This window comes from Leuresthes tenuis, unplaced genomic scaffold (assembly GCF_036924035.1).
Source record: "Leuresthes tenuis unplaced genomic scaffold, fLeuTen1.0.hap1 SCAF_20, whole genome shotgun sequence".
Lineage (NCBI taxonomy): Eukaryota > Metazoa > Chordata > Actinopteri > Atheriniformes > Atherinopsidae > Leuresthes > Leuresthes tenuis.
The window spans coordinates 31,070,607-31,086,659 of NW_027325374.1; the positions used below are offsets into that span (position 1 = coordinate 31,070,607).

General features: G+C 38.9%; 1 protein-coding gene across 2 annotated transcripts; it reads right to left on the reverse strand.

The window, feature by feature from the left end:
* Positions 1 to 1,146: 1,146 nt before the first annotated feature.
* Positions 1,147 to 14,757, reverse strand: LOC140278364 (zinc finger protein 518A). 2 transcript variants are annotated; one of them, XM_072373349.1, is made up of 3 exons: positions 14,468 to 14,757; positions 7,860 to 7,932; positions 1,147 to 6,224 (listed from the first exon to the last, which is right to left on the reverse strand). In XM_072373349.1, the coding sequence occupies exon 3, from the start codon at positions 6,202 to 6,204 to the stop codon at positions 2,179 to 2,181; it is 4,026 nt and encodes a 1,341-aa protein (XP_072229450.1). In that variant the 5' UTR covers positions 6,205 to 6,224; positions 7,860 to 7,932; positions 14,468 to 14,757; the 3' UTR covers positions 1,147 to 2,178. The 2 variants fall into 2 exon arrangements, with proteins under 2 accessions (XP_072229450.1, XP_072229449.1); XM_072373348.1 differs by having other exon boundaries at positions 14,388 to 14,757.
* Between the last annotated feature and the right edge of the window lie 1,296 nt (positions 14,758 to 16,053).

Genomic DNA, 16,053 nt, shown 5'->3' on the forward strand with positions numbered 1-16,053 from the left:
ATTCCATGTCATGTAGCCATTGTAGACCCCCCCCCCCCAAAAAAAAGTAAAAAATGTAACTAATTAAATGTATATACAGCATAATGGACTTGATGACAGATGTCATTAAGTTAAACACAGAGGCTATAGTATATAAAAAAATTTAAAAAAAGAAAAGAAACAACAACTGTTTAGTCCCCGTTCAAAGAATTTGATATCAACATGATCAGAGAGAACAGTAAAAAAAAAAAAAAAAAAAAAAAATTATTGGGAATATTGGGAATCAGGATTCACCACTGTACTACTCAATAGCTAATTCAAGTAAAAACAAATTAAACAAAACAAAACAAATGGTGCTTTACATCTGTGCACAGTGTATAATTATATTTCCAGTAAAATGTTATGAGATCTGCGTATGATCCAGCTAACCCCTCTAATCACAGAAACTATTTTTGTCTAACCCAAGCAGCACCAGTAGCTGCAGCAACAGTTCAGAGGCTAAAAACATTGTTTTGATTCCCCATGATGCTGTGATAGTTGTCCAAATACCTCAAATCTTTAGTAGTGCTTGATAATTTTACAGGCCTCAATGTTACCGTCTGCCTCGTCGCATTATTTGATAAGTCAACAATTTGATGTGGTCAGGATGTGCATCAATCATGATGGCTAATGAACAAAAAGGACATGTCTGAAAATAACCAGATATTGGAATAATAACTTACTATTCAAACAATGAATGTGACTAAATAAATTTTGTTAGCTTTAAAAACTAGTGATTTTAGAGGTTAAAGTGAAATTTTAATGTCAAGTCACGTGACACAGATAAACGCGAACTGTTTCAAAAGCAGATTTTAAGTTATGTTTATGCATTTGGCAGATGCTTTTTAACCAAAGCGACTTACACTGCACTAGCTTACTTTATTAAGAAACCCAATTTGACAACAAAATCACATCAACTTTCAGGTGCAGTATTTGAAACTTGATGTCTTACACCAGTGTCTCTGACCCAACCAAATAAACAACAAAACAAAAACAGCCCACCTGGTGCAAAACCTCATATTGTGCCTTCTCGCAGTTTGTGGGGCAGTCCATGTCAAGAGTACCATTCCAACATTGACCACATCGTCAGCGCACTTTTTCACTTTAAAAAAAAAAAAAAAAAAAAAAAAAAAAATCATTTTGGAAGTCTTTCAATCGAAGAACCATTTTAACTAATAAAGGCCCGTCATGCAGTGACAACAAGGAACAGAGAAGCTCAGACTGCAATATGCAACTATGACTTCACTTAGTACATAGCTGCTATATAAAGGTTCAGATATCACACTACCATATTTGGCTTGCAAAATCATAGATTCATAACATGGGTTTTCAAGGAAACAGTCGGAGCTGCTGACATAAAAAATAATGTCATACTTCTTACTGCATAAGAAGTTCTAACCCATCTCTCTCAAATACTGAAAGGAAGCCATGAAACAACTTTGCTTAACAGAAACAATTCATAGTGGTCTCACTTTTGGAACACTTGGCAGATTTAGGAGGTTACTGTGGAAAATTGTTAAGACAGTTGGTGCTACAGGTTGACAAAATCCTACCAAGGAAAGTAAACTAATCTGGACAACAGCACAATGTAAAATATTCAATTATTATCGATTCAATTATCAGACAAAAAAAACCTTTGGATCAGAAAATAATCTTTTCACAATTATGAAAAAATTATTTTATCCAAGCATTTATAGTTAGTCGACTATACAAATTCGGCTGTACTGGCCTAATGTGTAGTATAATAAAATATACAACAGGCACTAAACTAGACCTATGCGCCTTTTTTTCTTATCAATTTATAATAAAAAAAAAAGACAAAAAGAGTAATAATCACCTGAGTAATTTGATCCAACTCTTTGTACCTTTGCTGTATAGTCTCTTTTCTGTCATCTAATTTTCTTACCACATCCCTTAATTACAGTGTCCCCTTTTCACAGTTACATTTTACATGTGCATGCATGACTTAAATCATGCCTGCAGTACATAATTTACCACAATATACACCTGTTAAAAGATAAACTATGATTCACTTATTATGTATTTACAGGAACTAAAGATTAAACAAACTGACAGTGGAGGGTCATTAAAAATATACAACTTTACCATCCAACCTTAGGATGACAATGTATCAACCCATTCATAGGACGTGGGAAATTTTCAGAAGAGTTTATTCCAGTCTCTAGTTGCTTCCATTAGATGCCTCTGGCCATGGCCAACCCAGTCTTCTTGGTTGTTGAAGAGCCGACCGCAAAACCAGCAGTCAAACACTACTGATCTTTGTCTACGTGATATACTACCTCTATCAACTACCTCATATTTTTTTTTGCTTTTTTTCCTTAGTTTCAGTTTGAGAAGGAAGCGTTCTCGAACAGTACTCTGAACTGGCCTTGTACTTAGATTGTCGTTATTAGCCAATGCACTTTTGGTTGATGAATTATTCTCAAGAGTACTAAGGTCAGAGAGTGCTTGGATTGTTTTTTGACACAGGGAGACCTTTGAGACAGCACCTTCGTACCTGTTGACTACCCTCATGATGTTGGCCACTTCAGGAATGTCAGCATCTGGATGATTGAGTACCACTACAGGCTGGTATTTGCGAGGGCATTTGACCTGCTGTACCAAGCTAAATGGGGCAAGTCTCAACGTTCTTTCCACCTCTTTGGCAACAGGCTTCCATAAAACAGTACTTTCTTTGTCAGACTGTACTTTATTAGAGAGTCTTCTAGCCTTTTGAATTGTTGTTGGCAGTTCATCAAATAACGCTTTCCTGCGCCTTTTCCTTTGGCTTGGAGGCCTTATTGGCCTTGGAGCCAACATAAGTTTCTCTGCTTCACATGGTTGCACCTTGACATTCATCTGAGAAAATGAAATGTTGGATTTCTTGACATCTTTTTGTATGCTGATCAGTCTCTTTACTCCACTGGAAGCACTTGCATTAGTTTTGTTTGATGACACCAGGAAACACTTGGTTTGAGGTCTAGTGGCCAAAAACAAAGGCTGACTACTTGATGTGGCAGCACCACTTGGAGGAAGGCTGGCAGTGGGGGTGACAATTTTTAATATTACTTTATTTCCAGCGCTTTCACCGATTTGGTTACTGATAGTTCCACTCTTTACCTCTTGGTTGTTTAGAAATAGGCCTGATTTGTGTGGAGATATGTATCGGAGCAAAAATGCTTGGCGACCAGTCTGCAGTGTGCTGGGCTTCTCTGTAGAACTCTTGGGCATAGCCAGAACTGGCCGCGAATTCAGTGGGAACTGGGTACTTGTCAGTTTGAGGGTTGGAGTACTGGGGGTTTTAGCAAGATGGACAGACCTTTGCACCAAGTAGCATGCTGGTTGTGTCTTTGCCATTTTATTAATTGGTGTACACTGTGGTGCACTTGAAAGAAGTACAGGACCCTTCAAACCTGGACTGCTGATAAGGTAATGATTGGAGGTGCTGTTTACGCCTGGTTTAAAAGCAGAGAAAAGAGTTTTTCCCTCATCTATAGCTTGTGGTTTTGCTGATGGCACAGCTGTCTTGGTATCTTTAGTAAGAGTTAGTCCACTGGTGTTAGTTGATTGTTCCAACCCTGGTTTTAAGAATGATACATTGATTTGGGGATTTGTAGAATTGGTTATGATTTTGAAACCAGGGGCAGCCTTAACTTGTACAGGCTTGGTAAATTGACTGTTAGTAGACTTCAAGAGTACTGGTTGCTTACCCTCTGGTAACTGAAGAATTCTGAGAGTTGTTTTGGGGACAAAGTCATGGCTTGCAATCGAAGATCCTGTTCTTTCTTTATTGAGTTGTTGGGTAATAATTGCATCTGAATGTTCTTCTACAAAATTGCCCAAGTAAGTTGAACTGCTCTTTGTTTCTGACTGCTTTGTAGAAATGGGAATACTCTCCTCCTCAACTTTGATAATATTGAAGTCTTGGAGCACTGAATCTGCATTTTCCTCAGTCAGAGGATCATCAACACTAACTATGTTCTCGTCAATGACAATGTCACAATGTTCTTTTAAGTGTTCTGAAGATTCTGGCAATGTCAGGCTAAACTGTGATGATTCACAGTGGGTTTTTTTGTGTCCAGAAATACCGTAAAAGTTTTCGGTTGTATTTGGTAAAGTGCTAAATATTTCCTTGGAATAGTTATGAAAGGTAAACACTTCCTGGTTTGGTGTATTTTGGGTGCCTTTTCCTGTGGAAATGGCACTCTCTGTGCTGCCAACTGATATAGGTTGTGATGGCTGTATTGGAGTCTCCAATTTCTTCTTGTCATTTTTACTTTTAATGTCAATATCTAAGCCATCAGATTCTTCTGGAGTAATCTGAGAAGATGGATCAGTATCCATAGTGTGGAAAGCTGAGTCCACTTTGTTTATCTCAAATAATTTGTTACTGCCATCAGTCAGCTGAGGTAACTCGTGTGAAGATCCACAGTTATCAAGAGTTTTTCTGAAAACAGGTATGGAACAGGTATGCAAGGTTTCTTGAACAACTGTTGAAGTGACCTTAACGGTGGACATTGTCGTAGTATCACTAATCTTGGAAATTCTGTGGCCGATTGCATCAGATTTGCAGGTTAGAGAATCCAAATTATCATTCCACTTATGTTCCTTACTTCTGCATGTTGTTTCATTGAAGTAAGTTTGATCACCCACATGATACAACTCATTTGTCACTGGATGTAATGTAGCAGCAGGGGTCAAAGATCTATTCAGTAAGAGATTTGTTTGTTCACCATCATTGCTTGTGTGTGGGGTGGAGTTAAAGTTAAAAACAGAGGTTTCCTCCTCCTCCTCAACCTTCACTTTTACTGCCATGATATCGTCTTGATCCATCTGAAGGCAAGACGTGCATGTTGTTGAAACAGCTAAGCAATGTGACGTTGAGCTCTTACAATTAGAGCATTGTCCATTCTCAATAGAGGCTTTACTTTTACCCAACACTGGATGTGATACCAAAGGGCCAACACTGTCAACTATGGAATAATTCTGAGTGGACAAGCCTTGCTTTTCTGTCGGTATTACTTTGAGAACCAAATGTTTTTTGCCATCAACCATCTTGAATCCCATAACCTTGGTTGTACAGTTAGGGGGAAGAGAGATTTTGTTCTTAACCATCACAACAGTAAGTCCATTAGCATTGATGTTACTTCCAACATCAGAGCTTAAAAAGTTGTCACATTCCTGCAACATGACTGGTGTTGAATGTTCTGTGTTATGAAAACTTTTGCTCCAACTTCTGTCCCTTTTTGCTACAGTCCCATCCATAAAGTGGTTGGTCTCCTCCAAGAATAGCTCTGGTTTGATTAGTCTGCCATTTCGGTTTGGTACACTCCCAGAGTGATGGCTCAGTTCTGACATTCTTTGAGCCTCCTGTGATTCACCACTTTTTTTAAACCGTATTAAATTAGCTGAATTTGCTGGTGCAGCTTCCCCTTTGTGAACACTTGCTGTGTGTTTTCTAAGCTTCTCACTTCTTGATGCACCAAATCCACAGATTTGACAAGTGAAAGGGAGCGTATCCAAATGAGCTTTCACATGATTCTGGTGATCTTCTTCATTCAAACTAATATGTCTGCATTTTGAGCACTTCCAATGACTCTCGTTATGATGATGGATGTGTTGGACAAATGTTCCTGCATCAACAGTCGTAAACTCACACCAGTCACATTTGAAATGTCCATTTATACTGTGACACATGATGTAGTGTCTTGTAAGCAAAAGCAAAGAGTACTGAACGCCATTGTTGCAAAGCTCACATGTAACCAGAGTATTCCTGTGTTCAATTCGATGGCGCTGCAGAGCAGGGAACTCATTTGTGACAAAATCACACAAATCACAAGGGTATGTAGGAAGGCTTCCATGATGAGCAGCTCTGAAATGTTTAAGGAGATCATTTGGGCTAAATGTAAAATCATCTTTACATACTGAGCATCCAAAGCTCAGAATTTTTCCAGAAAAGACAGCCCCCTGCTGAACTTTACACTGAGCTTTTAGAGTTGGTTTATCTTTTTTTGTAGAACTCCTGTGTTCCTTTATGGGAGATTCTTCTGAAATATTGAAGAGTGGCCCATCCGTTACTTCTCTGAAATGCTTGTACACAAAGTCTTTTACCTTTTCTTTTTCATCCTCTATTACTGATATGCTGCAATTTTTGGCAGGTTCATGAGGTATTGTGAAGTCTTCCATAATTACAAATCTGCAGATTTCTGTAAGAGGAGACATCAAAAGACATTTTTCATTAATGCAGACAGAGTGATTGACTTGTATAATATGTATTTAGCATAACTATTAACAGAACAATAAAAATGTACTACATAAGTTAATTGCTGGTCAGACTGATTTCATGTCCACTCAAAAGCAGACAAAAACTGAGGACAACTGAGTGCACCGGGCTAGCCCCTTCACTTTTTGCTTACTTTAAAATGAAAAATGAAATTATGTGAAACGGTAATTTATTTATCCCAAAAGCAAATTATATACTTTTAACAATATAACAGTAACATATTATTTGTATTGAACATTTAATTTTACTTGGACAAAATTGCAATTGCTTCCCATTGAGTTACTAACACCCATAGTGAAACTTCTTTGATACATTTGCAAGATTCTGAAAAACATTAATGCTCCACAATTCCACTGTGTCTGTTCAAATCTAAAGTATTTTATACCATCTTAAAAAAAGCCTTACCAGTAATTGTTCTCTTCAAAAATGCCAGTAAAAGTTATTTTCTACAAAAAAGAAGCCATGTGTGAACATGATCAAGAAACACCACCATCTTCTCTGGGCCAAAGCTCATTTAAAATGGACTGAGGCAAAGCAGTAAACAGTCAAACTATTCAAAATTTAAAGTTCTTTTTACGCCCTGCCCCCTGAACTAAAAAGGATTGGGACCATCTGACTTCTTATAAGCTAAGAAGTCTACATCTCTGATGGCAGGAGGACATACATTTGGTATGAGACGTAAAATATGACAAAGACAACCAGATGATCCAGGACAGATGAGCTGCTACAATCCAACATCTTTTTCTAAAATCAAGCGAAACTAATTCAAAATACACACTTAACTGTTCAGATGCATTTGAATGTCTTCCCTCCTACATATAAACAATGCTCCAGACTCATACAGTTTCTGGTGCTATCTACAACTGATTCATAGGAGATGTTATATTTATCCTGTTGTCCGCTGACCATTTCTACATTATGAACAGCTGTGTGGCTGCTCTGCATCTCACAACACAGGACATTGCTGTCAAGCAAATTATAGCTCCAGTTTAATTGTAAGATGCTAAAACTCCTCTCCCTGAAAAACACAGATGACTCTTATATATTTGCATATAAATCTTGTCAGTGATCATACTTTTATAGGAGCCCTGACGTAGCTGACTGCCAAAAGTTGACTCTCTTGTATGTGGTGCCTCTGCTGCCTTACATGGGAGAGTGGCAAGCTAGCAGGTGAGCCTTTAAATGTGTTGTCATTGATAAGACAGTTGCTTTGTACACTAATTTTGATGTCCCATGAGTCTAAACAGCAAGATTGTGTTGATCTTAAATTGAAACGCTTGGCTTCGCAAAACTTCAGCACAAGCCAGTTAGGCTTGCAAGGTAGACCTTGCCACATCCACCCTTACACAGCAGTGCAAATCATTGTTAAATTTGTTGTACCAAATCTTACAAAGAGAACCCACTCTTCATTCATCTAAAACGTCCATTAATACTGCCACTACTGATAACTGGAAAAGACCAAGTAAGCTAATGACACACAGTCAAAATGGTCACAATTTATAAAACATTAAGTAAAAATACACCCGAGTGTCAGTGTTGTATTTGTATTGTGTTGTACCTGTAGTCCTTTTGTAAAACCTCAACCATCAGTGCCAAGATGTGTCTGAGCAGCTGTAGTGTGGCAACTACGCCTGTAAAACAGAGGATTTTTTTTTTTTTTTTTTTTAAATAGAAATAACAGCTTTAGGTTTCGAGGCACACAATGCATCTAACACAATTTAAAATGGGTGTAACAGTGCTTATATATCAGTCATAATCCCCTGGAATATTTTTTTTGTTATTTAGCAAATGGTGATTTCTGGTGTGAAAGTGACAGACTGCAATAACAGAAAACAACTAATTAGTTTCAATTAATTGCAGCATCAAACTATCAAGTGTGTCTCCCTCTCATTTCTCATCTCCTCCAACATGATTTTATGCAACAGTAACAACACACACTGGCTAGCTAAGCCACCTCTGTAGCTATAAGGGTGGAATATGTCAAGCAGGAAGTTCCACTGGATTAGTTAAGATGTTATAATATGCCGGCGACAACCATGATACTTTAATTTCATTGTATAAATGTTGTATCAACATTCACATTTCTGTTTTCTTGAATCGGTGCATTTTTTTTAAAACTTTAGAATTTTTTTCTGTACTTTTTCTGACACCTAACACCTAACTGAACTGCTAATTAAACCAATCAAATTATCAAAATTTTTTCCTGAAAATGCTCTGCCACTGGAAAGAATGAAAGCATGCCCTTCAAATTTTGTTTTTTCTTTTTAATCCAACTATTTCCACAGTTTCAGGTAGACACACAATTTAAACAGGTCACAAGACAATGTACTATTATCATATGATTGAGCTATCATATTATTTTTATGCCTTGAATGGATAGAACAGTAGAAGAGAGACAGGAAAAGGGGCAAAGAGAGGGGAAATGACATGCAGCTTAGGTCATCTGGTGTGGGACTTGAACTGGGGTGAACTGCAGCAAGGATTGCACAAACCTGCAAAAACCACTACGCCACCGACCACCCCATATGATTAAGCTTTTTAATATCATCCACCAGTATTTAAAATCCCTTAATTTAAAAACCCTGCAAATTTTGTTTCCTCCAAAACTTTACTCTCGTTTTTGACTGAGAGAAGTGGGTGACTTCACAGATGTGACTCTGTAACTCCCGAGCCATTTCAACTTCTTATCACTCTCAAAACCTTCACTTGTCAAATACAATTTATACATAAAAATGTGGCTACCAAACGCTATGCCTTACAGAATTTGAACTGCAAGCCTTCAAGTGAGAGAAGTGCCTTCGTCTTAAAGTATTGGTGAAATAAAGACAGACGATGCCTTATTTAGAGGCTGCATTGTCTATGCCCCATTCACTCCAGTTATATGGATATACATGGATCTTGAGTGATCTTAAGTAGCGTCCGAAGAATGCAGACTTTCACCAAAATGTTGTAGATGAGCAGATGAATGTATTTTATGCCAGAAATAAGGTCCAGGTTTAAAAAAAAAAAAAAAAAAAAAAAAAAAAAAAAAAAAAAAAAAAAAGAACTTCACCATTAACTTCGTGTCTACCTTAGTTTTCTTAAATTGGAGAAGGCTCACAACTGTGTCCCAAGAGATTTTGAGGGGTACGCTGCAGGGGAGAATGAGTTACAAGGCTATATTATTGTTTTGCAGGCTATTTGGTTCCCGCATAACAAAAATAAGAGCTCTGTCTACATTTTTGGCACAAAGTTAAGCTTACAGTGAGTGTTGAACTCCAAATCACAAGGTTGCATCTCTGCTTTTTGAAGATGATGTAGTTCTGTTGGCTTATTCAAGCAATTACCTTCAGCACCAACTGAAGTAGCTAAGAGTGAAGAAGTTCGAATGACAGTCGGCTCCTCCCAATCTGAGGCTATAGTTCTTCATTGGATAAAGGTAGACTACTAGGAGCTTAAGTATTTTACGATCTTGTTCACGAGGGAAAGCTGGAGCGAGAGATGGAAGACAGTATGGAGCTACGTCAGTGGTAATGAGGGTACTGTGCCAGTTCACTGTTGTGGAGAGAGAGACGAGTTGAAGGACCAAGCTTTGGATTTACTAATCTATCCTTGTTCCAACCCTCACCTATGGTCACAAGATTTGGATAGTGACAGAAAGAATAGGGACTATCCAGATAGGGACCATCCAGTCCCTATCTATAGATTGGGATAGATAGGGACGGATAGTGTAGTGGTAAGATTGACACCTTTCATGTGGGTCACCTGCCACCTGACATGTGGGTGACCTTGGTTCAATTCCCCTGCATGAAAGGTACTGCCTCCAGTAGGGGTTCTGAGGCAAGACCCCCTTACTCACTCTCCACGCCTAAGTCGCTTAGGATAAAAGTGTCTGCCAAACGTATAAACATATTGCAGATAAAAGCGGCTGAAATTAGTTTCCTTGAGAGGGAAGCTGGGCACAGTTTTAGAGATAAGGCAAGGAGTGCAGCAATGCAGAGGGAGCTTAAGAGTAGGCTGCTGCTCCTCCACATCCATCAGCTGAGGTGATTCAAGCATCTGATTGTGATAGCTACAGGTGGTATGAGGGCCCGACGTCCACAAGTGGGGCTTGTGCTTACAGCTCAACACTGTGCAGGGCAATTGCCATTTGCCAAAGAACACAGATACGAGATGCCTATCTTGGTGGTTCCATCCACCAACGCCACGTTGCACCTCAGACTGTCCAGGAGTTGACTGATGCTTTAATCCAGGTCTGGGAGGAGATCCATCAGGAGAACATCTGCAAGCCCAGGAGTTGTAGGGAGGTATACAGGCATGTGGAGGCCACACACACACAACTGAGCCTCATTTTGACTTGTCTTGAGGACTTTCCACTAGTTGGATCAGCCTGTAATGTGATTTTCCACTTTTATTTTGAGTATGATTCTAAATCCAGACCTTCATGGGATAATAATTTTGATTTACATTGATTATCTCCCATGCGACAACTGGAGAGTTGCACCGTCGCGTGGGCTTTTCTGTGTGGAGTTTGCATGTTCTTCCCGTGTATGCGTGGGTTCTCTCCGGGTACTCCGGCTTCCTTCAACCGTCCAAAAACATGCATGTTAGGATAATTGGTGAATCTAAAATTAGGAGTGAGTGTGGTTGTCTGGTTGTTTGTCTCTGTGTGGCCCTGTGATAGACTAGCGACCTGTCCAGGGTGTACCCCGCCTCTCGCTCGATGACATCTGGAATAGGCTCCAGCCCCCCCGCGACTCGACCATCACATTAAGAAGAAAATGGAATCTATGCTATAGCCCCACCAAGAATTAGCCCTACCATAAAACCGAGAGAAGTGCAGAGTCCAACAGTGTCTCCACGTCAGGCAGCTGCGATGACAACTGTCACTCATGTGAGCGCACTTTAAGTGCATGCTCGTCACAAAACCCGGCAGATTGTACTCATTTGAAAATCTCAACATTAATATTGTTTTTGGAAAAAGCTTTGTTGCTGTGTTTTCCGTGTTGTCTGTTTCATACTCTTCCTTGGTGCAGTCTTGTTGCCTAATTAGCATACTTAATTGGTTGAGCTGTGTTTTGACTCTTGTGGTAGACTATGGCTTTAGGACAACTTAACTATACCATCTCTCTCTGTGTCTCTGTGTGCATTTCTAGCTGTGGGAGGGTGTTGTTTTATTGAATATATATTCACAATAAAATTATGGCACTGATTTGAGCCCCACCACTGTATGGGTGAGCCCCACCGCTGTATGGGTTAGCCCCACCGTAGTTAAACCAGGCAACAACAAACCACTTCAGACAACAACAAACCACAGTGAACAATAGTCAAACATGAACAAAGAAGCTGATGAGACCGCTTTGATTGGGCCCGTGGATGGGAAATTTTGTTTAAAAAAAACAAAAACAAAACAGACTGATGGGATGGTCGGTAACGTAGTAGTGGGTTTTGCAGTTGGCCCCGGTTCGAATGCCGCATCGGACAGCCTTTTACTGCGTGTCATTCCCCCTTCTCTGTTCTCCGTCTCTTTTTATCTGTCCTGTCCATTAAAAAACTGATGGATGGATGGAAGCGTCAATAAGAGCACGATTGGTTAAGTACCACCTTGAAAAAAATAAATAATGTTTTGTTTCTTAAGCGTATGTATTCAGTCATTATTCAATGGTATACTAAAATCCATGTGATAAACCTGGGAAAAAAGTAGCGGCTTATAGTCCGGCATTTACAGTCATTTGTTTTGTTTTCTGAGTTTCACAGAATTTAAATTCTTGCAGCAGTTCGGTTTGACATGCTGTTGGAAGACTTTAAGAGAGCTGATGTCACGTCTGTAGCAGTGCAGAGACAAAACTGAGACTCGTTTATTTATTTTTTCCTTTTAAAAATGTAAATGCTTCTGAGACGAACAGCTCGGCTTACTTACGTTAGGTCACACAACTGGCAAAACTATTCTTTGAGGGGATTTCAGCTTTTTAAAAAAAAAATAATGGTCTAGATATGAAGCCTGTATGCATGCTTGCGACTGATGGGGCCCCATTAATTTCAGGAAAAGTGAGTGGTTTAGTAGCACATTGGTCTGCTGTTGCACCTCAGATAATATTGTCACAATGCACTGTGCATTTGGCAGTGTTGTGTGCAAAACTGAGAGGGGACAGTGTGATGACAGCAATTAATTATATTTGCTCCACATACAGCCTCAAACACAGCTTATTCCATAACCCGCAAACGTATATGTTTGCTGAACACCAGGGCCTACTTTTCAATAATGACATTAGCTGTCTGTCCATATGCAAGGAACTGGAGTATTTTGGTGATCTCAGAAAGGAGATCACAGCTTCCCTCCACAGCAGCAAGCAAAACAAAGGCAGACACACACTCGAATCGCATACTGGACGACAACTTCATGGCCAATATCTGCCTTCTGAGAGACATACTCAAACCCCGAATTAATTTAATTTTAGATTACAAGGCAGACACAAAACTGACATGGAACACATGGAACAGATGCAGGCACCCCCAGAACAAATCATATTTATGATCACAAATTGTGAAAGAACAGAAGCCAATTAAAACGATTTGTTAATTAGCAGTTGCTTAAAGAATTTCTAGATTGTTGCTCTATTCTACTGCTTCGCTCTCAAATGACACTGCATAGTCTTGGAAGACTTATGGTACGCTAGCTTTACCTGGAAGAATTTGTACTGGACACCTTTTTTGTTTGCGTTTTTTTTTTTATTACACCTTATAAGCATCTAGGTTATGTCGGGGTCTGGCAGTAGTAAAATGTTCTTCTCTTATTGTTTTTATGGCAGTTGGCAAACAGCTTGATTCATCAGTGCCATCTTGTGATGGTAGTATCACATTACTGTCAGATACAAATTAAATTAAAATACTTGCATATCAAGACATTAGATGCATATTATAGCTTGATTATTCAAAAAGATGAAAATCATTGCTCATCAAATCATTTTTGACAACCCTATTCATTAGTCAGCTAATGATCAACAAATCTGAAAGTCATTCACTTAAAATTAGCTTCTATTTTTCAAAGTGACAGAGCAAAAGCTTTTTCACATCCATTGGTCTGCAACAAAGATAAGGAGCCATGAGAGCTATGGTAAGCTGTAAACCTTTAAACATTTATCAAACCAAAGTGCTCTTGTTTAAGCAACAGTCTGTCAGTTTATTTCTAAGCATTTTTCACAAGTCTCAGTGCAAACACCTACAAACTAATGAGGTAAACAAATGCCGTTATTTTTTTATAATGAGCAACAAAGTAAAAAAAAAAAAACAAAGGGAATTGTAATGTCATCACTGGGTCTTTAATACCATATTAAAACTACTGAAACAGCAATTTGAAAAGTATAAGGCTAATTGATAGGCTAAGTAATAGAGAAAATATTAAGATAATTGGCAATCAACATATGTGAACAAGGGAAACAAAACAAACAATATTATATTACATATATGTGTGTGTTTAAATTGTGTTTTTCATAAAATTCCTTTAAAAGGCCCGAGTGAATTTTATCAAGACATATCTATGCGTTATTTTAAGTAATACAAACAGATACATTAAGCCAGTTATACCAAATGTTTAGAACAGAGCTGAGGTGATCGTGTAAACCGCGGACAGGTACCCGGACCCAAATTATGGAAATAGGACAAATATAAATTAAGCTTGTACAATAGAGGAAAAGTTTAATCATCTCAAAGCGGTAACTCAGAATCAGCCATGTAAATCAACGCATGGACAGACACAAACCATGGAAGAAATGGAAACCACTTCGGCAACATCACATTTAGACACTTTCATTTAATTTGTATTTACTTTTCCGGGCGACTTGCTCCATCGTTGCTTAAGTTTAGGAGACGCAATGACACACTGCATCAGTGGGAGAACTAAAGGCTGGATAGGGATACCTACACAAGAATCCACGCTGATTATTTTACTGCATTGTGCCCATTTCTGACGCTGTACGTGGAAAATACATGGTCTGCTCCGCGGCTACTTTAGTGTCCGCAGAGTTTAATTACCAGTTATTTTACACCAAAATAAAGCCCCCACCCACGCAAAGAAATTCAAAGTTACAGAAAATAAGTTATTTCTTACTATGAACTCGATGGAAGTTCAGGCTGCGTCCCATCAACGTCCAACATTGTTAAAGATGGTTAAGGTTGAAAAACACGTACACAACAGAAACATTTTCCTTCCTTCTCTCCTGTCTGTGGAACCACAGCGACGGCGGCCATGACAGTCCATCCGGGTACTGTTGTGCTCTTGACTCTCATGTCGAGGCGGATGAATATGTGTTACTTGTCAAAACCAAATTAGTGACTCGGGTGATATTTTTATTAATAGAAAAACCAACAAGAGAAACTTTCACATAAGAGTAAATGTATTCAGTTTAACAAGAATACCAAAATAACCTGTCGGTGTTGTTGCAGCATAAGCCCTACGTCATCTTTTGCCCCTGCGTGTGTGTGTGTGAGAGAGAGAGAGCGAGAGAGAGAGCGAGAGGGGTGGGGGGGCTGAGTTCGTCAGTGTTAGCAGGGCGGAAGAACAAGCAATGAACAGTAATGGCGGACACACGCTATTTCCTGTTTAATGCGCACATGTTGGTCGAAATGCCTTCGTTGATCTCCTACAATGACTTACATTCTTACAAGGCCACCTAATCTCTTTACCCACTGTCCTTCTCTGACTCAGTCTCATACAGACACAAACATACATGAACAAATACAAATTTATAGTATTAGTGAACCCGGATTCCATATACTATCTTTATAACAAAGTACTGGAACTTGGTCGCATTTTTAACTGAACCCATTTCTTTCTTCATAACTACTACACTTCTTAGTAGCTGATAAAATGTTTAGATTTTAATGGATTGCCCCTCTGCCGCTAATATCTCTGTTAAAAAAGTGTGTGACTGCAACTGTAACCACAAAAACTTGGAATATATACATATTTATAAATAATATAAAATGTTATATTTAATATATATATATATATATATTAAATATACTTAAGTCATGACTCTACTTAAGTCATGACTTCGCCATAGAAATTGTACAAGGTATGTACAAATTTTATACAAAGTATACAAAATAGTATGTGAAATTGTTAAAAACCTATTCAACCAACTGTTGGCATGCTACGAGCATGTATGGTGGCCAGTGTAGTTGACTGAATTATTAGGGCCGAGCTGCAAAGCAGTGAAGGCCCTATTGTATCTGAAGGGGTTCTTTGCACATTGATCGCATTTTTCGGTGCTTTCCCTTGCACCAAAACTCACCAATTTTGCCATACACATCAGGCCTGGTGGCCGTTATGTTTTAGTGGAGTTGCTTCAAAATTACTCTGTAGCGCTCCCTAGACATTTGATAAATACCGGTGCCGTTGGGGTTAGTTTAGCGTAGCCAGACCAAATTCAGTTCATTCTTTCGTCATGCCCTGCTGCACAAAAAAACCTCTTGACGTCATGGTGCCAGACCCACAGGAAGTTGGCCATTTTGAGTGGAAGATGCAAATTGGTGCCATTTTGCCTATTTCCACACCTCACATATGATCAAACTCCGCCTACAGATTTAATGCCAATGGATTCAAACTTGTTCGGGTTACTCTTCAGCCATGGGGGATTAAAAGTTGTGATCAACTTTTACAAAGTCTGAAGGGCGTGTCCGTGGCAGACCCTCAAACTTTGAGGACTCGCTACTGCTCGCCACAAAACACAAATTCACTTATAACTTGTGCATACATTGTCCAATCTTCACCA